The 22924-nt window shown below is 35.8% G+C and overlaps 1 protein-coding gene across 5 annotated transcripts in view; it reads right to left on the bottom strand.

Moving 5' to 3' along the window:
- The window catches only part of CAMSAP2 (calmodulin regulated spectrin associated protein family member 2), a 117929-nt gene that overhangs the window by 3054 nt on the left and 91951 nt on the right, over positions 1 to 22924 (bottom strand). For 3 of the 5 annotated variants that reach the window (XM_077989822.1, XM_015118805.3, XM_015118811.3), the window contains 12 exons: positions 21699 to 21840; positions 21200 to 21339; positions 15168 to 15261; positions 12732 to 12819; positions 10322 to 10356; positions 9954 to 10023; positions 7434 to 9636; positions 5070 to 5206; positions 4214 to 4434; positions 2782 to 2854; positions 1541 to 1656; positions 245 to 363 (listed from right to left, as the gene is read on the bottom strand). In XM_077989822.1, coding sequence (XP_077845948.1) covers positions 245 to 363; positions 1541 to 1656; positions 2782 to 2854; positions 4214 to 4434; positions 5070 to 5206; positions 7434 to 9636; positions 9954 to 10023; positions 10322 to 10356; positions 12732 to 12819; positions 15168 to 15261; positions 21200 to 21339; positions 21699 to 21840 — 3438 coding nt within the window. 5 annotated transcript variants of the gene reach the window in all.

Here is a 22924-nt window from a genome sequence, read left to right as displayed (position 1 = left end):
CTTAGTCACATTTGATAACATTATTACAATGACAAATTTTAAAGCCTATTGCTGCTAGTCTTTAATCAAATCTGCAGGCTTCCAGAACCCAATGTGAAAGTAAACTAAATCTGATAATGAAAACGTCTAGCTATAGATCTTTTTACATGCTGTTGAAATTCTAGGCCCATGAGAGTACATTCTCTTGAACGGATAAAAGACTTCTACAGTTTGCCAAATTTAATTTTCATGCAAACATGCTTACCTCCAGTATTTTTTTCTTCTGACCTTCATTTACTTTTCCAGCCAAACAGCAATGAGCTAAAGCATTCTGTATTATGTGCTTATTGGATTTTGCACTGGGTTCTTTGTAGAGCTTTGGTCCTATGGTAGGGATTTAACAACAATAATAAAAATAACATTCCTAAGTCAGAAATACTACTATTTTAAAATGATGTAATTGTTCCTACACTGTTGAAATATTGTAATAGAAGACCAAATTCTGTGCTTAAAGGCCTCTTACTGGCTGCAATCCAACCAAAACATTGTTTTATCCACCCAGAGATATGGAGGATGTTCCTATGGCCTTCTGGAGTACCCTGTGAGAGCAGTACTAAAAATAAAATATTGCTGTAACTGTCATACTGCCTATTTAACCTTCTTTCTTAAATCTATAAGGTTACTGGTTAGCTTAGAGTCTAATGGGTCCACGAGTAATTTAAGTCTTTTCAAAAGGCAAAAAATACTTTTCTTTTTCAGATTGTTCAACTGAACTAACATAGAGAGGCAGAGGGAGTAACATGGAAATACTGTCAAATCCCAGGCCTTAAAGGCCGTCAGACTGGCTGTAGGAGGTAGTATTAAAAGCTACAGAGTGGGTCTCTAGCAAGTTCTAACCTCTAGCCTTTCTAGGGTTTCCACTTCCACTCTATCATGGATAGATGGAGGCATCTCCTTTTCCCTCTGCTCTTCCCCATACATGTTCTCCCATGCCTTCCTATCTTACCTCTCAACATGCTGCTGACATTTCTTCTGATTTCTCTCCTGCTTCATTTATTTAGAAGTGTCCTTAACCCACATTCTACTCTTCATTGCTTTTATTCCAATCATGCCTGTCTAGAAGCTAGAAGAGGACTTGGTGGGGATATGTGAGGCTAGATACCTTCCTAGATTCAATGCATTCTTATCTTTTAGAGCCTCTTAATACTTGCTAAAGATGCACAATTCTGTATACCTGAAATCCCAGTATTAGGGATAGGACTTGGTAGATTCTAGCCTTTACTCAGTACTGAGGAACTATGTAGAACTTCTCTAAAACTTCTGCAGACCCAAACTATACACAGAAATGGCCAGCATTGGTTAGAGGGATGAGATATAAGTGGCATCACTAATTTTGTTTAGAAACTTACTCAACTACCTGAAAGTGACCACCTGCATTCATTGTTTATTAGTCACCTGCGCTTAAGGCCCAAAGGTGAGCCAATAAAATTTTCTTTAGTATAGCCTGCATTTAAGAGTGTGTTAAATTCAAATGTTTCTCTAAAAATGTATAGACACTAACCTGTATATTCCGTTCCAGAAGCCACTGAAGAAGTTGTTGATGCATTTTCCCAGTCTTTTTCTCCATTTCGACTGCCACAACGACTTGGAGATAAAAAGCCTTCTACAGACTCTGATCTAATTAGAAAATAAAATATATTTTATGTCTCAAACAGAGAAAAAATGGGGCCCAGAGGGTATATATGAAAGTACCAACCAAAATCAACCTAAAGGCCTAAAAATAATATGATGAGGCTGGGCATGGTGGCTCATGCCTGTAATCCCAGCACTTTGGGAGGCTGAGGCAGGTAGATCACAAGGTCAGAAGTTCGAGATCAGCCTGGTCAATATGGTGAAACCCCGTCTCTACCAAAAATACAAAAATGAGCTAGGCGTGGTGGTACGCGCCTGTAATCCCAGCTACTCAGGAGGCTGAGGCAGAAGAATCACTGGAAGCCAGGAGGCAGGGGTTGCAGTGAGCCGAGATCATGTCACTGCACTCTAGCCTGGGCGACGGAGCAAGACTCTGTCTCAAAAATAAATAAATAAATAAAAAATAAATAAATAATAAAAAATAATATAACATTGTCTTATTCACGGCTACACATCCAAGTTCCTAGAACATAGTAAGCATTCTATAAATATCTATGGAAAGAATGAATGTTTTTCCATGTGAAAATAGGCAAATAACACAAAGGATGGTAATACAAAGATAAGAACTCTATGATGATGATTGTCACTAGAAATGTTCTCTTCTGATACGATATTATAGTATAAAGTAATAAAATACTGACTTTTAGCTTCTAATCTATATACTAGAGAAAGAAAATACAAACGAGATCTTTCCTAAGTCACAGGCAACCCACTTTGGAATTATTCTAATGGGGAAAACCCCTCTGTATTAGTGGGTGATAGACTAGAGAAGGTGGTACTCTCATTCTACTGACTGTGATTTAATAAGAATCATATTAGCAATTACTGATGTACAATTACTGTTAATGTTTCATAGCTTATAAAAAGTATGTTATCAATGTCAATAATTCTAAATTCTAAAAGACAAAAAGCACTGAAAAATGAATAGACCTTTTTACATAATTTAACAGAAACTCAGTCCTAAGTCAGCAAAACTTAGAAAAATTTGTGATTATGATTTAGTCATTACAAAATATAAAATAAAAACATGAAAGAATTTTTACTTAGTATTCATGTAATTGCAGGTACTATACTCTTTTCTGTAAAAATATTCGTATGTTATGGATTTACCTTGGCGTCCTCTTGCCTGAATGTACACTCTCGTTATCACCTGTGTTCAGCGATGCCAAAGAAAGGCTAGAGACTGAAAAAACACGATAAATTCATGATCCTGAATAAAAACAAAATTAGAAATTTAAAAGGAGCAACTAGCAAAGAGTCTGTTCATTAGATAACACCAGCATATAAAAATTGAGCTTCTGTAGTTTCTTTTCCTTTTCTCTGTACTTTTAATTTAAACACATAATATGCTTGCATGCATATATACACAATTTATTTAAAATTAGCAAGGAACCTACTTTTAGGAAATAATGATAAAACTAACTTGCATTCCAAAAGGAAAGTGTTAATATGAGACATTATACTGTGATCCTAAAGAGAAAAAAAAATATTTCATGGTATCTAAATTCTAGGTAGAAAATTCTATCAATTCGTTTTACAGGCCTGAATACAGAGTTCTCTTTAAATAGTCAATATTATGTTATTTTTCCTCAGGTTTGGTATAGTTATGAGAATTCTCTAAAAAACTTCCATGGCATTTGGTTTTAATAAAGATTTCTTTTCTTTTTACAAATTTATCCCTGCCCAAGATTTTTTAAAAATAAAGAGTATGAAAAAAAAATAAAAATAAAAAAATAAAGAGTATGGCCAGGTGCAGTGACTCACACCTGTAATCCTAGTATTTTGGGAGGCCAAGGCAGGCCAATTACTTGAGCCCAAGAGTTCGAGACCAGCCTGAACAACATGGTGAAACCCCATCTCTACAAAAAATACAAAAAAATTAGCTGGGTATGGTGGCACTCACCTGTAGTCCCAGCTACCCAGGAGGCTGAGGTGGGAGGATCACCTGAACCCAGGCAGGTGGAAGCTGCAGTGAGCCATGGTCACACCATTGCACTCTAGCCTGGGCAAGAGACTGAGACCCCATTTCAAATGATGATAATAATAATAATAAGAAGAAGAAGAAGTATGCATATTGACTTTTAAAGGAAATATGTTCTCTCAACTCCAGATATTATAAATTTGGATTTTCAACCATTTCTATCTTCAAGGATGGACTTATGAACTCTTGATCTTACATTCCTTATTATACCAACATGTTTCTTGTACATTTCATGCATATAACATTTCTTTAAATTTGTAAGTATGTAAAGGGCAGTTAATAGTTCAAGGAGATTATATCTGAGGGCAGAGTTCCCTAATAGATTAATATTTAGATTTGATTTTTAGCATTCACATTTGTTCTGCTGAATATATGCATGCACACATAATACATTCAATTCATTAAAAACTTCATTTGCTCATTTTGGTTTTCTAAAAGGGAGCATGCATAATCTCAAAGTGTGTATCCAATTTTGCATATCAAAGTACAACCAAGTTAGTATGACAAACCAACCAAGCTGGTGTTTTTTATGAACAGACTCTTCATAATAAGCTATGTTACCTGGAGGACCCTTTATTGGTGTTTTGGGGGATTCAATATGATCTCTGTGAATAGATTTTGGTCGCTGTTTTTTTTGTTTTACTACTTGAGGACGGGGTTTAATTACTGTATCCATATCTTCCATTAGTTTCAGTTGTTTCCGCCTCATATATTCTTGCCTAATAAATTCTCTGCGTGCTCTCTCATCTTCTTTCTTCTGACGTTCCTCCTCAGTTTTACGCCTAAGAAATCAAATGGTTACAGTACTTATTCTGCATACCAAAGACAAATCACACAGGAGTTATGTATTTGATATGAGAAGGGATAATTCTATTTCATCACCTTGGGAAATAAATGGTTCATTTAAAAGGTACTTGATTACTTGATGATTCTGCTGAGACATGGGATTAAGCATAAATAAATAAAGGAGGAAAGGAAGAGTCAAAGAAATTTAAAAAAATAAAGGTATCTGAGATAATTTAGGTTGTATGTGTATGTATCTACGTGTGTGTGTGTGTGTGTGTGTGTGTGTGTGTGTGTGTATACCTGTCTCCCAGGAAAGTTATTTTAATGTTTTTTAAACATTTAAATTAATTATTGAAATTAATGTTTCTAGAGAACTTTACCACGCGATGCCTTAAACTTAAGATAAAAATGTAAAATTAGGCAATACTTCGGGGAAATAAATTGATTTCTACAAAGCACCAAAAAGTAGCACTGATCCAGCTCTCTATCTATACTACAAACTTCTCTGAAAAAAAATCTGTTAATAAAAATTAATGAGAGACCACCTCTTTGAATACTTACCAACTTTTTCTAAATATGCCCATGCATCATTAAAGTTCAGATCTAGCACTGACCCAGCAATTTCCTTTACCTTGTTTCCTCCTTCTTATGCTCCATTTCTGCTTCCAACTGTTGTTTCCGGAGTTGAGTTTCCTTTTCCCTTCTTAATCTTTTCTCCAACAAAGCTGCCCGTTTCATTGCCATATCATTTTCTGCTTTTTGATCATCCTAAGAACGAATTTCATTGAAAACGATGAAACATTTTAGGTACCAATATTCTCATTTTTAATTGTTACAGTCACATTTTGTGGTTAGTTCTATAACTGAAAGTTTGAACTCTCTATTATAACCCTTCTGAATGTGGATGTGGTTCAGGAATTATGAAGGAAGAACTGAACTACAGTGGTAACAGTTCCATCAATAAAAGAGGACACGCAAACTTATTTAATTACACTCTGTCAAAACCTATGAGATTTGCAAAGAACAACCATAAAAACAAAAAAACACAAAAGATTTTTTTAACCCTAACTTAGTAACTTAGAGTAGGGAGTTCCCCCACCAATTTTTAAAATTGCATTTGAATTTTATTTGAAATATAAGCTCAGTAAAAACACCTCAAGTAAAAACATCCCAAAATTAGCCACCCAATGTTTTATCACATAAATGAAACTACTGCTGCATGATTTTAAATTGAGGTACTGACAGTCTGCTTGATAGGTTCTGAAGTACAATGAAAATATTTCCATTGAGGAAAAGATGGGCGTGATTATACTTCTCCTTTACAGTTCTTTTAATTTGAGAGCTAGTTCATTATCTATAGGGCTCCTGGGCCTGCCCTAGTTTCTACCTGAATCCTTAGGGATAGCCCTAGTTCTCAGGGGGCTTCCAAAATGCTTCAGAATTCACCAAAGTAACAAGCTGGTGTAGAAGTGGTTCACTGTCTTAATGTCTCCTTGTCAACTGTCCCTGCCAATGCGTAATTCAATAAACATTTCTTTGGTGTCTTAATACATTCACAACATAGTGTCAGATATTACATATATTAAAATATACGGTACCTCAGGTCAAGGAGCCTAAAAAAATCACAAGGGGAAGAGGCACAAACAACAGGCTTTGTATAGAAACCCAGAGAGAGATTTAACTCTGAATGGAGAAAGTCAGAAGACACCATTCAAGTAATTAGTTCAAACATTCATATATGTCTTCATCTATCAAATTACATATATTGTAGTTTGCCAGATACTTTACTATCCTATGGGGATTAAAAAGATGCAGTACCTAGGCTGGGCATAGTGGCTCATGCCTGTAATCCCAGCACTTTGGGAGGCTGAGGCGGGTGGATCACCTGAGGTCAGGAGTTCGAGACCAGACTGACCAACATGGAGAAACCCCGTCTCTACTAAAAATACAAAATTAGCCGGTCATGGTGGTGGCGCATGCCTGTAATCCCAGCTACTAAGGAGGCTGTGGCAGGAGAATCGCTTGAACCCAGGAGGCAGAGGTTGCGGTAAGCCAAGATCGCGCCATTGCACTCCAGCCTGGGCAACAAGAGCGAAGCTCTGTCTCAAAAAATAAACAAATAAATAAAAATAAAAAGATGCAGCACCTCTAGGAGGTCATGGTCTAAGAGACAAAGCAAATCATACGAAACAGTTGAAAACTCCGGGACACAGGACAGGTGTAAGTATATTAAGGATACAATAGATAGACAAATGATGAAACATTTGACCTTGACTGAAGGAATTATAAAAGGCTTTAGATGAAGCTTGAAGTTAATCTTAAAGAACAGTACAAAATAAAATTACAGGGAAGAGGCTAGACAAAAAGATTTAGGTAAATCTGTGAAAGTCCCTGAATGTTGTGCTAAAGGGTTTGAATGGCATGACTGGAGACAGATGGCCCAGTCAAGAAGCTGTAACCATAGTCCAGCAGATGAGTAATGGACTGGTGAAGATACAAAATGAATGGAATAGAAATGAAGCAACAGAGGTACTGCCTGTTTTACACTAATGATTTTCTTCCCCTCTGTTTCCCTTTCTCTGCAAGGAACAGAGTCTCTAAACGGTAAATTTTAATTTTAATATCTATCAGTGTCTAGAGTAGCATTCTGTTAAAAAAAAATGGCAGTGTTACATGATTAAGAGACAAATGGAATCACTCTCTGAAGAGATCTGAGTAGCTTAATTTTTAAAAGGCTTTTGTTAAAGTGAGAAAGAGCAGTAGAGGAGCAAAACCAAGGAATATATCTTAACATGTGATAAAAGGATTTATTACAGCTTTGAGTCCATACTGGAAACCACAGTGTGCTTGAATGTTAACTACAGTCCACAGGGATGGACTTGTATCAAAAGGGACTGCTACTGAAAGAAGCATATCAACTGAAAAAAAAAACAAATCCAACACAACCACACTCATCTAATGAAGATGCCCAAAACTATGCAGATTAATACTACACCTTAAAAAAGAATCCACAGCATACTTTCTGGTCATCATCAAATTGTTCTTTATCACTTTCTCCATCATATTTTTCAACAGGTACATCAGCCTTTTCAGGGGGTTTCAAATCTGAGAGGGAAACTTCAATCAGATTAACATTTTTTGGAGCAGTGGGTGGGAAAACGGGTTTAGGAGGGGGTTCTGTGGGTTGATTCAATTGGTCCTCATTTGGTGTCAGACATACAGTCTCTGTGACAGGCAATGATAGGACTTCAGAGACTGTTGACTCAAAAGGTTTGATTTCCTTTTCTTCTGGATTATGTCCACGCTGTTCCAAAGTCCCTTTGGATTCCAATTCCTCCTTTTTAACTTCCTCTTTAGGTTTGGATTCCTTTAACTGAGGTTCTCCATCATCCCCAAAACATACAAATGACCTAGTCTGAATAGGAACTTGACTTGGTGAAAACCTCCTTAACCGAGGAAGGCTATCCACAGACCGAGGGGGTGTCAAGGTTCGATTCAAAGGTGTTATTTTTAACTCATTTGGCCTAGGAGTCCTTTGATTTTTAACAGAAAAAGACGCGCTTTTCCTGTTAGAAGACTGTGGAGATGGGTGAGTAGGACGAGGGGAGTCTGAGGAGAATGGTGCAATGGCTGATGACAGGCCTGCCTGCTTAGAAGGCTTAAAATCTCTAATCTGTTTCTGTGGAGAGGGTTGTGGAGGTGAAATCACCCAAGATTGCTGCTCTCTCATCTGCATTAACATCTCCTGCTGAAGTGACAAGCGTTGCATTTCTTGTTGGAGAAAATGCAGGGATGAATTTAACTTTTCAATGGATTTGGTATATTCTAAAATCTCTCCTTCATTTAAAGTTTCTTCTGAGGGGCTTGCCAGGTTCCACTGCTTCTCAGGATCAATAGGTGTAGTTGGAGACTTTAGCCATTTGGCTTGAGGATTCTCCATGCTCTCTTTTATATCTGCCAGTGACTTGCTCCTTTGTCCATCAGTTTTTTGTGATTCCTTTTCCTTTGCTCGATCAGTATATACTTTCTCATCTTCTGCACCCGCCGCTTCCTCTCGTAGAGGAGAAATCCCATCCCCTTTCTTTTTCACTACCGTAAGGAATGCTGTCCTTCCCATTTTCTGTCTCTGTTTGGTAAAAGCAGCTTCCATTTTCTTCTTCTGGGCTTCTATAGCACGCCTCTTTTCTTCTAGTTTCATCCTAAGGTGCACCATCTCAGAAGCCAAGAGCTGGGTAGTGTCCCGTCCCTGTGGAAGCCCTGTTTCTTCTGGAATTTGTGCCCAAGCAACCACATGAGGAATATTAAGTTCAGAGCCCTCTGGTGTAGTTTTTTGAGAACTGCTTCCACTACTTTTTCCATCAGTATGATTCAGTTTCCTGAACTTTTGTTCAGCAAAGCTGGTCATTTTAACTCCAGAACTAGAAGAAGCACTGCTGCCTGGCTGAGACTTGGTACTTACAGTACTTGGACAAGGACTCAAAGCTTCTCTGGTGTTGCCGGTTCGTATATCATAATCCTGAAGAAATTTAGATGCATCATCCATGTCAGAGTCCAAGCTTACAGTATAATCTCTCAATGAAGAATCTTCATCCATAGTTTCAGGAATATCTTCCGAAGGAACATGAATTCCAGTGTCTACTTCAGTATTGTCAGTTATGGGACTCAAGGCACCTTTTGTATCAGTTATATTATCAGGACTAGACTGATTTAACTTGATATTTGAATTTAGGATACTCATTTCTTGACTATGAAGAAAGAAGCCATTAGCAATTTGGTCTGGCTGAGGTGTATGAGGAGATTTTTCAGTATCATGAATTATTTGTAATGCTTCTTCAATGCTTGGTGTCTCAATCTGATTGCCAAACTCATCTAGAAGTATTCTATTTTGTAAAGCTCCATTTGGAAGCTTGTAATGAATATTCTCATTAGAATTTAGTTCATTTGTGTTAAGGGGCACATAAGACTTGAGGTCACTGTGAGAATCTATATTAAGTTCTTCTTCAATGCTCTCCGCTTCCTCTTCTCCATTTATTGGCTTGAAGGACAAATTTTTCCTAATGTGTTTAGATACACGATTGTTGTTCAGAGTAAGTCCTTCATTACTAATAGAACGAGTGATTCCTCGGTTTGGAGTGGATCTCTGTACACTATCTTCTTTATCAAAAGAAATATCAAATGATACACCATGCACTGATGATCTAAAAAAAGTTAAAGAGAAAAATCCTTTAAAAATCCTAGAAATGATTTTTAGTATCATTTAACAAGAATTATTTGAAATTACATTTCCTTTCTTTCCCCAGTTCTCATAATCATACTGTCTTCAAGGTAAGGGGAGGGCTATCTAGCTACTTTTTAAAGTTAGCCTCTTTTACCCCTCTCTCATCTGCCTATACTGCCTTTTTCAAATTTAGGAACTAATTAAAAGTTTTAGCAATTTGGTTATCAATAAAAGACACAGATGCAATTTGCATTTCTTAATAATCTGAATACACTAAAAGTAATTATCTTTGTTTACCTTTTCTCTTTGGGCCATGTCCCTATGAAGCCATCAACATAAGACATAGATGAAGACCTTCTAATTCCTCCTTCAAATGCAAAAAAGAAAAAGTCATTGAAATCACGTAAAAAAATTAACTTATAGCAATTTAAGAGATTTCATGTATTTGAGGATTCATTAATAGCAATACAAATTAAGTAGGTACATAAGGAGAATTAGAGACCATTTTATCAAGAAAAGTAAGCACAGTGAAACTGATCATGCTTTTAGTGTTATGGGGCGGGGGGGGAAACCCTGGATATTTGTTTATTTATATTTACTCTCAAATCATTTCCCAGGTAACCTACTTAAAAAAGTATTTTCCTAGGCTTTTTCAAATATATTACCTGAGGCTGAAGAATGAGCTTGGGGACGTGAATACCTAGAAGGCAAATGATGATGAGACTGTGTAAATGTAGCTCCTTCCCCACTGCAATGGAAAATAAATTTAAAATGTTATATTTTAGTTGTTTAATATAAATTTTAGGTAGAATGTCTTAAGTTAGAAACAACACTACCACCTCTGATTCTACATCCTAAATTTTAAAGATATAGAAACATAATATATTGTTTAAACCAAACAATGGTTGTGATTACAGTACATATCTGTATATATTTTATGTCTTTTAGCCAAACAACTTAAAGTACTTTCATATACATCTCAATGTCCTTGTGAGATATGAATTACTTTCATTTTTATAAACATAAAAACTGATATATAAAAAAGTAAAATGAAACTCACCAATTTGAAATATTTTGGTCAAATTTAAATCTCTAAAAACTATAGATAAAATATACCCTAGTAAAAGACCTTGACAGCCTCTCTGCTCATGGACCTATGTTTGTATATCTCTAACAGCCAAGTATGTGGAGTAGCTGCTGGAAACATCTTTTGCTTTGTCTGTCTTCTTCGTTTTTTTCTTTCTCATAAAATCATTATTTAGGTGCACTAACATTTGTAGATGTGGCTACATTATTCCCAGGAAGGGCAAAAATACTTCAATTCTTTCTCAAAAGTTCCACAGTGTTGGAGAACTACAATGGACCATATGGAGACTTACAGAAATCAAGAGGATGAGTAGGAACCCAGAATAGCCTAGAATAATGGCTACACAATAACTTTTCAAGGAAAAGAATGTAGACATCCATCTGCATTATAAAAAGAGTTTCTGCTGGAAAAAATAGGAAAAATGAGCCGCTGAGATGTCTGAGAGACAGAAAAGAGATGAGTCTTCCAGAGGACATGAATTAAAAACATTTTTCAGAAATGTGGGAGACTGTCCATTTAGGTTCCTAGAATAATTATGGAATAATCTAATCTTTGAGTGGAAAACTTTACTTTCCACTTTAAAAGTGGAATTTCAAGATTTAATAGAGCAAGAGTGATGACCTACAACACTGAGTGTTTTCTAAATCTTCAAGGAAGGAAATGTCACTATTGACCGACCATGCCTGCTAAATTTCATATTTTTGTGTTAAGCCAAGAATTCATACAGAAATTACTTTGAATGTTTTACTCATAATTTTTAAAATGTATTTTGAATGTGTCTGAATTTCCAAAAACCCACAAAAGACATTAGTTTTAACTTAAAAAAGCAGATAGATTAGGGAGTCCAAAGTCAATATATATTGTAGGTTCTAATAAATACAAATAAAAAGCTGCTTATAGGAGCTGTTGAAATGCATTTTTAAACAAACTAATGTTCCTATCACATACCTGGGTGAGAAGTCAGGATTACCTAGGTATTAATATGATAGGACATTTTCACTTTGCTTTCAATTTAGTTCCTAATATTATGTACTAAAGCATTAAAGATTCAATATTGTAATAAATATTCTATTGTTGTAACCCAGGGTCCTTGGGTTTTCAGGTACACACTGTGAAAAGGTACCTGCTTGTAACTGTTGCACCTTGAGGTTTTTATTGTTTCAGAAAGTTCCAGGAAGCAGCCCAACCCCACATTACAAAACAAAAACTACACAAACTGGGTGGATGCAGAGATGCCTGAGTCGGGGATGTATTACTATTACACACCAAAAACCCCATCCAAGGAGGAGCTTATTCCGCATTTTCTATACATGCCAGTATGCAGAAGCATGACTGATGACTGCGCCTTTACTGCCTTTACTCCACCTCTACACACAATGATTCAGCTAACCAGCCTATCTAAAAGCCCTATTTTCACCTTTGTTCGAGGAGGCACTGCTTTGGGGAATTATTCCCGGTGTCCTCCTTACTTGCTGCAAGTAATAAAATCCTCTTGTCTTGTTAAATCCTCCTTGGTTGTGGCTTTGGACTGTCATCTGCCAAGAGACCAAACCCACCCGTTGTGTGGGTAACACTGTGATCTCTCAATAGCTATCCTAACCAGAAAAAAAAACAGCAGAAAAAACCTTCAAAGATTTTTAAAATAAAATATGTAGAAATCCTAATAGAATTTCAAAATTTCCCTCCGAGGCCTAAGAGTTACCTATTACAGTTCTCAATTATGAACAAGTTACACATCAAAAGTTTAGTTTTAGGTTGGTTATTGGGAATTTAGAATATATTCTCCCATCTTTTCAGTATGGTACATATAAACATTCATTTCAGTGTATATTTCAATTTACATTTAAAACAGGGTTTAATAGGGTAAGCTAATTATAACAGTTCAAAATCCAACTGAAATTCTTAAAAACCTTATTTAATATAATATTATTTGATTTAATTAGTAAATAGAACAGAAATGGTGAAAATAAAGTCATTGTGGAGTTTACCTTGAAGGGAAGTCAGAACTACTATCTAAGACATTTCTTTTGGCAGCATTCAAGACAGGAATTGAAGGCATATCTTTTACAGGTTCAGCTGGAATAAAAGATTTTTAAAAAGACCCTCAAATTAGCATATTTCTATGAAAAATTCTGGACCATAAATAAATTTATAATAAAATTTAACTTCTATTTCCCTTTCTACGTATTGAGAAATCATAGCATAAAGTTTTCTTCTTAAATAATTTTCAAAGGGTCAAGTTTCTTTAAGCTCTTTTTGAAGTATTCAGACTTAAGTTCAAAAAATTTAAGAAAAAATTCTTTCTTTTTTTTTTAGACGGAGTCTCACTCTATCGCACAGGCTGGAGTGCAATGGTGTCATCTCAGCTCACTGCAACCTCCACCTCTTGGGTTCAAGTGATTCTCTTGCCTCAGCCTCCCGGGTAACTGGGACTACAGGCACCTGCCACCACACCTGGCTAATTTTTGTATTTTCAGTAGAGACGGGGTTTCACCATATTGGCCAGGCTGGTCTTGAACTCCTGACCTTGTGATCTGCCCGCTTTGGCCTCCCAAAGTGCTGGGATTACGGGTGTGAGCCACCATGCCCGGCCAAAAATTTCTTAAATTAAAAAATTCACCTGATTAAGGATAATGAGGGGGAAAAAGCCTAACATAAAATAAATATATATATTTAAAACAAAAATAAGTTTGAGTGTTTAATTTTGTGAAAGCTTTCATAGAACTTCAGGCACACATGGTCAGCTCTGCTTCTTTATGAAATAGCTGGTATTTTGGTCAATTAGAGACAAACAGAATTTCTTTAGAAAACAATTAAACCTGCTGGTATACTTTTATTTTTGTAAGTAACTCTGGAGGAAGACTCAATTTACTTTTTGACTTTGAGAGCTGATGCAACAGCTATTGGTATTTTGAACAGTGGGTTTCACAGGTGAAATCACAGAAAGCAATGTAGTGAAAACTCTGTTAATAATTTAAAAAAATTATACAAATATTGGTTATGAAAATTACTAAGAATATCTGACTTCATTCAATGGCTTTAGGGGAACATCTCAATTTCTTTACAGGCATGTAAAAAAGTTATATAATGTTATATAATGACACAATAATTCAGAATCTGCCATTAAGAAGCTTAGCAATACTAGAATTATTGCTTATTTCACAGATTTTTGCCTGAGATGAGGTGGGCTGCCTGAAGTAACCTCACTGTACTCACTAGACTATGCCTCCCCTTTGGTTACATGTTTTTCCTCCTTCCCGATCACTTTCTCTTCTTTTATTTTTGGGAGGCTGGGTGGAGGTGGAGGTAGCAGTACCAGTTACAAAATAACAAACTTTGGAGCCAAGGAAAGTTGCTAAGTTGTTGGGATGCACAATAATCATATTTTGTGTTGGGTGGGACAGCTATTGGTAGCAAACAGAAATGTTTCCATAAGTTATGCTGGAAGAAAGTTATTTAGTGGGCTAAGCTTATAATTTAAGATCATTTTTTCCCCTATAGAAATCAACCTCTGGGTTTTTTGTGTTTTTTTTTGAGACGGTGTCTCGTCTCTGTCACCCAGGCTGGAGTGCAGTGGCACGCTCTCTGCTCACTGCAACCTCTGCCTCCTGGGTTCAAGTAATTCTACTGTCTCAGCCTCCCAAGTAGCTGGGATTACAGGCATGCACCAATATGCCCGGCTAATTTTTGTATTTTTAGTAGAGACCAGGTTTCACCATGTTGGCCAACCTGGTTTCGAATTCCTGACCTCAGGTAATCCACCCACCTCGGCCTCCCAAAGTGCTAGAATTACAGGCATGAGCCACTGCACCCAGCCTAGAAATAAACCTCTAGTTCTATAATGGGAGCCAAGAGAAAATTGGTTTTGCTATGTGAAATTTCACTTTACAGAAAATTTAGGAAGATTTTTTGTTCCTTATATCTAGGGGTCTTTACAGTAACCCCTTTATTTCTTACTAGCTTTATTCTTATTATATACAATCAATAGTTCATAATACTATAATAGTCACAAAATCCACTAGGTTTAAAAATCCATACAAACCTTTTTATGGTTTAATGGCAAATTCAAGTTGCAGGTTAAGGCCAAACAATAATTTGTGGGGATTCTGGGTAACACGATGTTAAAAACTAGAATGTAACAGGGAATAAAAGCTGGGATAGGGATAAAAGATGCAAAGAAAAGAAATGGACAGTTACAGCTAAAAGTTCCACATCATAAGACTTCAAATTCAAAGCCATTCCCTCCATTTTCTTTTTCTTCTCCTCTAACCATTTTAAGAGGTTAGGAGAATCTATCAAGGGTAATAGCTGAAATCTAAAAAAAATTAATAGGCTGCTTTCTAAAAACGTAGCCAGGTGAGGTTATATCAACATTCCATTTTTTTCTGTTTATAGGAACATTAAAAATTAAAAAGATTGATTACCTCCTTGTGGACGAATAACACGAGGCTGTACAAAAGACGGCTTCACCACTTCAAACCACCAGAACAGTTCCGCCATGAACACCAAATAATTACTCTATATAGGAAATTTAACAGAAAGCCTACATTAGGTAAAACTTAATGATAAATAGAATTTTATTGTTTTAAAATATAGGTTTAAATCTCATTCATTCATCACTGGAGTATATTCACTACAGGCTATTAAACATGGGATGGAATATTAACTCTTGTGGGTAAAAATTGTAACTACTATTCAAAACCTCTTGCTGATGATTTACTCTATAATTCTAAAATGGTGGCCCAATTGGATCTAGCAGGCATGAATACCTCTAACTGTGTAGAACACTGAGATAATATATAAGGCACTTTCACTCCAAAGTAAATACAACTTAAAAAGTTATTCAATCACCTGACACTCTAAAGAGGGGTTATCCTCTAAAGACACTCTAAAGAGGGGTTATCACAAAAAATAAGTTCTACTCAGATCCCTATAAATTTCTCCAAAAAGTAATTGGACGTAGTGTTAAAAAAAAAATTATTATGTGGCCAGACATGGTGACTCACACCTGTAACCCCAGCACTTTGGGAAGCCAAGATGGGTGGATCACGAAGTCAAGAGTTTGAGACCAGCCTGGCCAACAAGGTGAAACCCCGTCTCTACTAAAGATACAAAAAATTAGCCGGGTGTGGTGGCGCGTGCCTGTAATCCTAGCTACTTGGGAGGCTGAGGCAGGAGAATAGCTTGAACTCAAGAGGCAGAGGTTGCAGTGAGCCAAGATCATGCCATTACACTCCAGCCTGGGCGACAGGGCAAGACTCCGTCTCAAAAAAAAAAAAAATAATAAGTTATATGTATGTGTTCCGTAATGCTAAACTCAACAGTAATACCAGTGCTAAATAACACCAGAACTAAATTTTTATAGCTAATTTTTAAATAATTTTGAAATGTACAAAACATTATACAATTAATGTATCTACCTAACTTCGAAAAGTTATTAGTAAGTCAACAACATTACCTTTTATTATTACTATTTTAAAATGTAAATAATTTTTTAAATGGCTTAAAATTAAGAGAAGGATTAAGGGTCCTCAAAAGCACATTTCTACTACAAGTTTATATTTTAAAATGCGTTTATAATAAAAGCTATAAGCATGAATAATTATTTCAATTTTAGGCATTTGCTGAATTTTTAAAAACTGTATAAAATCTGTTTTCATAACTTTTTAAAATAATATGTTTTCTAAATTTTGGGTATTTGGCATTTAATAAAATAGTTACTATCAAATTTATTAATATTTAATAGGTAAGGTCTTATTTCATATTAAAGTTTTTAAGATTATCCTGGATATGGTTATTTTCTAACGTCTTGCCTTCTTCCTACTTGCTAATTATGAATAATCCTTAAACTCTATATGCTCTCCATTAGAACTCATGCATTCTCTTGGTTTTGTTTCTCATATTTAAGTTGGTGACTTTCAAATATCATCTCTCATCTGATAGTTCTGGAAGGCTATTGTGTATGTAGAAAGTGAAGAAAAGAGGCTGGGCACAGTGGCTCATGCCTCTAATCCCAGTGCTTGGGGAGGCTGAGGAGGGACTGCTTGAGGCCGGGAGGTTGAGACCAGCCTGGGCAACACAGCTTGTCTCTATAAAAATTTTAAAAATTAGCCACGCATGGTGGCACAGTCCTGTCATCCTAGCTGCTTGGGAGGCTGGAGCAGGAATACAGCTTGAGCCCAGGATTTGGCTGATTATGCCACTGCACTCCAGCCTAGGTGACAGAGTGAGACCCTGTCTCTAAAAAAATAAAGTGATGAAAAGAAGAATCAAGAGTGATGACTCTTAGGTTTTTGTCTTGAGCAAGTAATAGTGAGATGGAGAGGACTGGGAGAAACAGGTAATGAAAGGAATCTAGAGTCATTGAGATGTTCACTGGACATTTAAGTGGACCTTCTTGTAGGTGGCTGAGTGTAAGAGTCTGGATTGTTACAGAAGATAATGCACAGTGGTGAAGAGCATTTGGTAGGTTTCTACTTTACCTTTAGTGTTTGCTTTTACTATAAATTCTCAGAATTTTAGAATGTTGATATACAGATATATACTAATTGAAGCAGCCATTAAAATTTGTGACTAAAAAAAGTAATAAGAATGCTTATAATCCATAAAAGCTATGCAGTGGATCTCATCTCTGCTTCACTTCTCAGAAACTTTACAGTTTTAAAAAATGTATTTCTTATTTCAATAGGTGTTTGGTAATACGAATAAGTTCTTTAGGTGATTTCTGAGATTCTGGTGCACCCATCACCCAAGCAGTGTACACTGTACCCAATGTGTAGTCTTTTATCCTTCACCTCCCTCCCGCTTTTTTCCCTGAGTCCCCAAAGTCCATTGTATCATTCTTATGCCTTTGCATCCTTATAGTTTAGTTCCCACTTATGAGTGAGAATATATGATGTTTGGTTTTCCATTCCTGAGTTACTTCACTTAGAATAATGGTCTCCAATTCCATCCAAATTGCTGTGAATGCCATTATATTCTTAACCTTACTTTTCTCTCCTACATATTTACCCTTCTCCTCTCAACAGAATCCTTCCTATTTGGCTTTTAAACATGCTCCAATCCCTCCCATCAAAATAAAGGAAATAAAACCTTCACTCAATAACTATTCTCTAGTTTCTCCTCCCTCCCATCTTTTTACCTCTTCACAAACTTCTTTTAGGAGCAGGCCTCTACTGACACTCTCCATTTCATCACTTTTACTCTCTAATCTACTTCAGTCTTGGCACTGAATCACATCATTCCCCTAACAGCAATTGCTTGAGTCACCAATGATGTACATATGTTGCGAAATCAAACAGATTTCCCATCTTACCTGACCTCTCAGCTGCATTTGATATTCCTGATCTCACCCCTCTTTGAAACACTGCCATGCCTATGTCCACCAGCTACTAAATGATTCTCAAATGTACTGACTGCACTTATATATGCAGTGGCCTACGGAGCATTTTCTTTTGGATATCTCAAAGGCCTATGTCCAAAATTGAAATAATGACCTTCCCAACAAATGTGATCTTACTGCAGTCCTATCTCAATGAATGGCACCACTATCCCTGTGTGCAAACCAGAAACCTAGGAGTCATCCTTGACACATTCTTCCTTCTCCCATGTCCAATTCATCAACCAAAGCATGCAGATTTTGCATCCTAAATATTACTGGAATTCATCGACTTCTCTCCATCATAACCACTCTGATTCAAATGTTTTTGCCTTGTTTGGAACACAATAGCTTTTTCTTTGGCTTGCTAAGAAAACAAACTTTTCAAAATGCAACTCTCTTTCCATTGCTCTTGAGGTAAAGGGAATCTTACTATGGCTTACAAGAGGATACTTGGTAGAGTCCCTTTTTCTCTTTCCACATTTATCTATTACTATATTCTCCAGGGTTCCTCATCTTACCCTCCAGATTATAAGGTCTAAAAAGACAAAACTTATGCTCATCATTATATCTTCAGTGTTTAAAACAGTGTCTGGCACATGATAGATGCTCAGTAAATATTTATTAAATGAATGTACAAATGAATGAATCTACGCATTAAAAAAAACACCAGTCAGTAAAACATCAAAACACTGACAGAGTATTTCTGGGTAATAAGATTACTGTGATTTATATTTTTTCTTTACACTTATCTTTATGGTATGCTTTCTAAAGCCAAAGTATAAAATTGGTTTTTAAGTACTGGTGCTAGGTTACATTTTACTAGTGCAGTTAACTGAAAGCGGACTATATTTTGAAAAAATACTGCTTAAGTGCTCAATAAATTATCTGTTGACAGAAAATAAGTTAATATTTTAAGGACTTTGGTTAAGACAGCCATCCTAATAACATAATTGTACTGTTTGGCCACAAGGTGTCAGTACAGTAAGAAATAATTTTCCCAGTGATTAAAGCTCATGAATATTACATCTTTCTAAGTTTAAGACAGGGTCTTGGTTTGTCACTAAGTTTGGAGTGTAGTCATGCAATCAGGGCTCACTGCAGTCTCAGCCTCCTAGGTTCAAGCAATCCTCCAACATCAACCTCCTGAGTAGCTGGTACTACAGTGTGTGCCATCACGCCTGGCTAACTTTATTTTCTGTAAAGACAAAGGTTTCACTATGTTGCCCAGGCTGGTCTCAAACTCCTGGACTGAAGTGATACTCCTGCCTTGTCCTCCCAAAGTGCTGGGATTATAGGCAAGAGCCACCGCACCTGGCCTAAAGTTTTTATATTGTAGTTCAGTGTTTCATAAATTAATATGACTCAATTAGAAAACATTTCTGATTTCTTAATTGACTTTATATTATTAACTCACATAAAATACAACACTAACATTACTAAAATAATATCTGGAGGATAAGAAATAATATCTGGAGGATAAGAAATAATTCTTGAAGTATTAAAAATAATAGTATTCATAACACAACTTAATTTTCAAAATTGGGAATGGAATGGAATGATTTTCAAAGATCTCTTCATGATGATGATTTTCTTTTTTTGAGACATAGTCTTATTCTGTCACCCAGGCTGGAATGCAGTGGTGCCATCTCAGCTCACTGCAACCTCTGCCTCCCAGGTTCAAATGATTCTCCTGCCTCAGCCTCCCAAGTAGCTGCGATTACAGGCGCACGCCACTACGCCTGGCTGATGTTTGTATTTTTAGTAGAGGTGAGGTTTCACCATGTTGGCCAGATTGGTCTCGAACTCCTGGCCTCAGTGATCTGCCCACCTCAGCCTCCCCTGCTCAGCCATGATTATTATTTTTAACATTTAACATCAATGTAAATAAAATATATTCAACTTAAAATTAAGAAAATAATACTACCCATGTGAAATTTTATTCTTTTAACACAATCTGAGAGCATACATTAGCCAACAGTCAAAGGACAATAAAGGTGACAAATAGTCTGATAACTACAGAATAATTATATTTAATCTAGTGAGAATAAACAAACTAAATTTCAATTTAATGCTCAATGATTCATTGTACACATAAAAATACACAAGGATACCATATCATTTAACTATACATATCATATATTTATGCATAATGGTAGTTAAATAGTACATAATGTTACTTTTCAATTAATTTTTTGTTTAATTCAAAAATTAAAAATTAAAAATTCCTTAAGAAAAAGTAAGCATTATTTATAAAGATATCTTACTATTTGTAAGCACTGTTATTGTAAGAAACATTTAATGGCTTATTCTCTATTTTGCAAACATTAAGACAACAGATCGATTTTGTAAATGACTTTTTTTTTTTTTCTTTTTTTGAGACAAGGCCTGGCTCTGTTGCCCAGGCTAGTGTGCAGTGGCGTGATCTCAGCTCACTGCAACCTCCGCCTTCCAGACTCAAAATTCTCCTACCTCAGCCTCCCGAGTAGCTGGGAACACAGGCACATGCCACGACACCCAGCTAATTTTTGTATTTATTGTAGGGATGGGGTTTCACCATGTTGCCCAGTCTGGTCTTAAACTCCTGAGCTCAAGCTATCTGCCTACCCCTTCCTCCCAAAGAGCTGGGATTATAGGCACAAGTCACTACACCTGGCCAATTCTGTACATGACTTTAAGTTTGGCTTTGCACTATAAAAGAAACTTGTAGTTAATAGTATATTAAAAAACGAAATAAGGAGAAAAAAATCAAAAACTTTTTTCAAAAGCTCTTTTGACTGATATAGTTAATCTATAAGCTTAAAGTTGCTAGGTCATTTATATATCTTGTTCTATGGTTCTTTATTTTTAAAATTTTATTTATTTTTTGAGACAGGGTCTTGCTCTGTTGCCCAGGCTGGAGTGCAATGGCACGATCATCACTCGCTGCAGCCTCAACCTCCCGGGCTTAAGCAATCCTCCCAAAGTACTGGGATTACAGGCATGAGTCACTGTGCCCAGCTTTTTTGTTTATTTGTTTGTTTTTTAAAAATACATATTTTAACAAAGCAAAGGGGAAAAAAGAATAATTTAATTTACCTTTATGGATGAAGCAGCATAGAGCATATCTTCCAGAGTGAAATGGCAACACTGGTTCAAGTATTCTTGGCAAAATTCTTGAATCAGCTGCAGATTATACAGGCTATCAGCCAAAGACATAGTTTCTTTCAAACAAATATCTTCAAATAAGAAAAGAGCAAGGTGGTGACTTTGGATTAATTTGATAATAAATATTTCATATCCATCTTGTAATCAGTACAAATACACAATTCTGGTTAACAAACATACATTTATAAATATAGAAGTCATTATACATTAAGACTTAGAAACCAAGCACTATTTTTTTGAACTATCTCCCTCAGAATTATATATGTGTTCTTTTTTTAAAAAAAAATCTTCATTACTTATTAAATAATATTGTCTTTTCTTTTGAGACAAGATCCCACCCTGTCACGTAGGCTGCAGTACAAAATAATATTGTCTTAAATATTGGTTATCATCTGTCTACAGTTCAGAAATATTACACTGGAACACTTACCCTCTAATCTGACAACATCGGGACAGTAAAAATGAATAAGGGCAGCTAATGCACAGCCATCTGTCCCATCCTTCAACAAATTTTCTACCAATGGAATGCAAGGCAGTTGCTTAAGTAATGTTTGCTCTTTCCTATAACGAGCCTAAAATATAAAAAAAAAAACCATGAAAATAAGTAAGTACCAAGCAACACACACGAAAAAAATGAGTACCGTAAATTCTAATGTATCAGTAATAAAATAAATCATGAGAAATGAGACCACTCACCAATATTCCTTTTTTTATTAAATAACGGTAGGTATCACCACAGTTAAATACACAGCAACAACAGCTATAGTTTTGAAGCTCAATACTTAATATAATATACTGCTAATTTATACTATGTGACATTTAGCTTAAATATTTAAATATAAAAGCATCACAAAACAGATTTTGAACACTTTGTATCCAAATAATTCTGTTCTTTTGAAGATAATAAAATTAATCCACTTTAATTCAGACTTAATTTAGACGGAAAATTCTTATACGGAAACAGCAAGAATACTATTCAAGCAGAAAGAGTTATCAAAATGAGGGGGAAGGTATAAGAATATACTATTCTTAAAAGAAATTTGAGGAACTGGAATAGTATCACCAAGACATTCTGGGTTATTATTTGAATGTTGAGGAAACACAAATAGTTAACAACTTTGAAAGTGAAAAAACACCCTCCCAACTTAGGTTTCATTAATAATTGAGCAAGTATACGGGTTCTTGCTCCCCCTCAGAAAAAGAGAGGAAACCTTCGTTTTCTAAAGATTATTTGGTGTGGCTAGATAGAATTTTTAAAAATAGTTCTCTAAAAAATGAGACATGCTGTAAAAGTAGTCTTAAGAGAATGAATTCAGATCCTGGTTCAGATCCTGGTTCTGCCACTTACTAGTTTTGTGATCTTGGACAAGTTACTTAAACTCTCATTTCTCATTTTCCCATTTGTAAACGGGTAATAATAGTACCCACTTCATAGAACCACTGGAAGATTAAGTAAGATGATGGACACAAAGTGCTATGCATCCTGCTGGGCACATAGTAAGCAATCAATAAAGGTTAGCTATTATTAGTTGTTAACTCTCCTAAAGCCAAGTAAAATAATGCTGAAGATTTAGTGAATGTACACACTAAAGTATTTTACTAGCAAAATATATAACATAAGTTACTGGTATTTTTTTAAGGTTATCAAAACTATTT

The sequence above is a fragment of the Macaca mulatta genome, chromosome 1 (genome assembly GCF_049350105.2).
Source record: "Macaca mulatta isolate MMU2019108-1 chromosome 1, T2T-MMU8v2.0, whole genome shotgun sequence".
Lineage (NCBI taxonomy): Eukaryota > Metazoa > Chordata > Mammalia > Primates > Cercopithecidae > Macaca > Macaca mulatta.
Note: the sequence above shows the minus strand (reverse complement) of the source record. Positions and strands in the feature narration are given on the sequence as shown.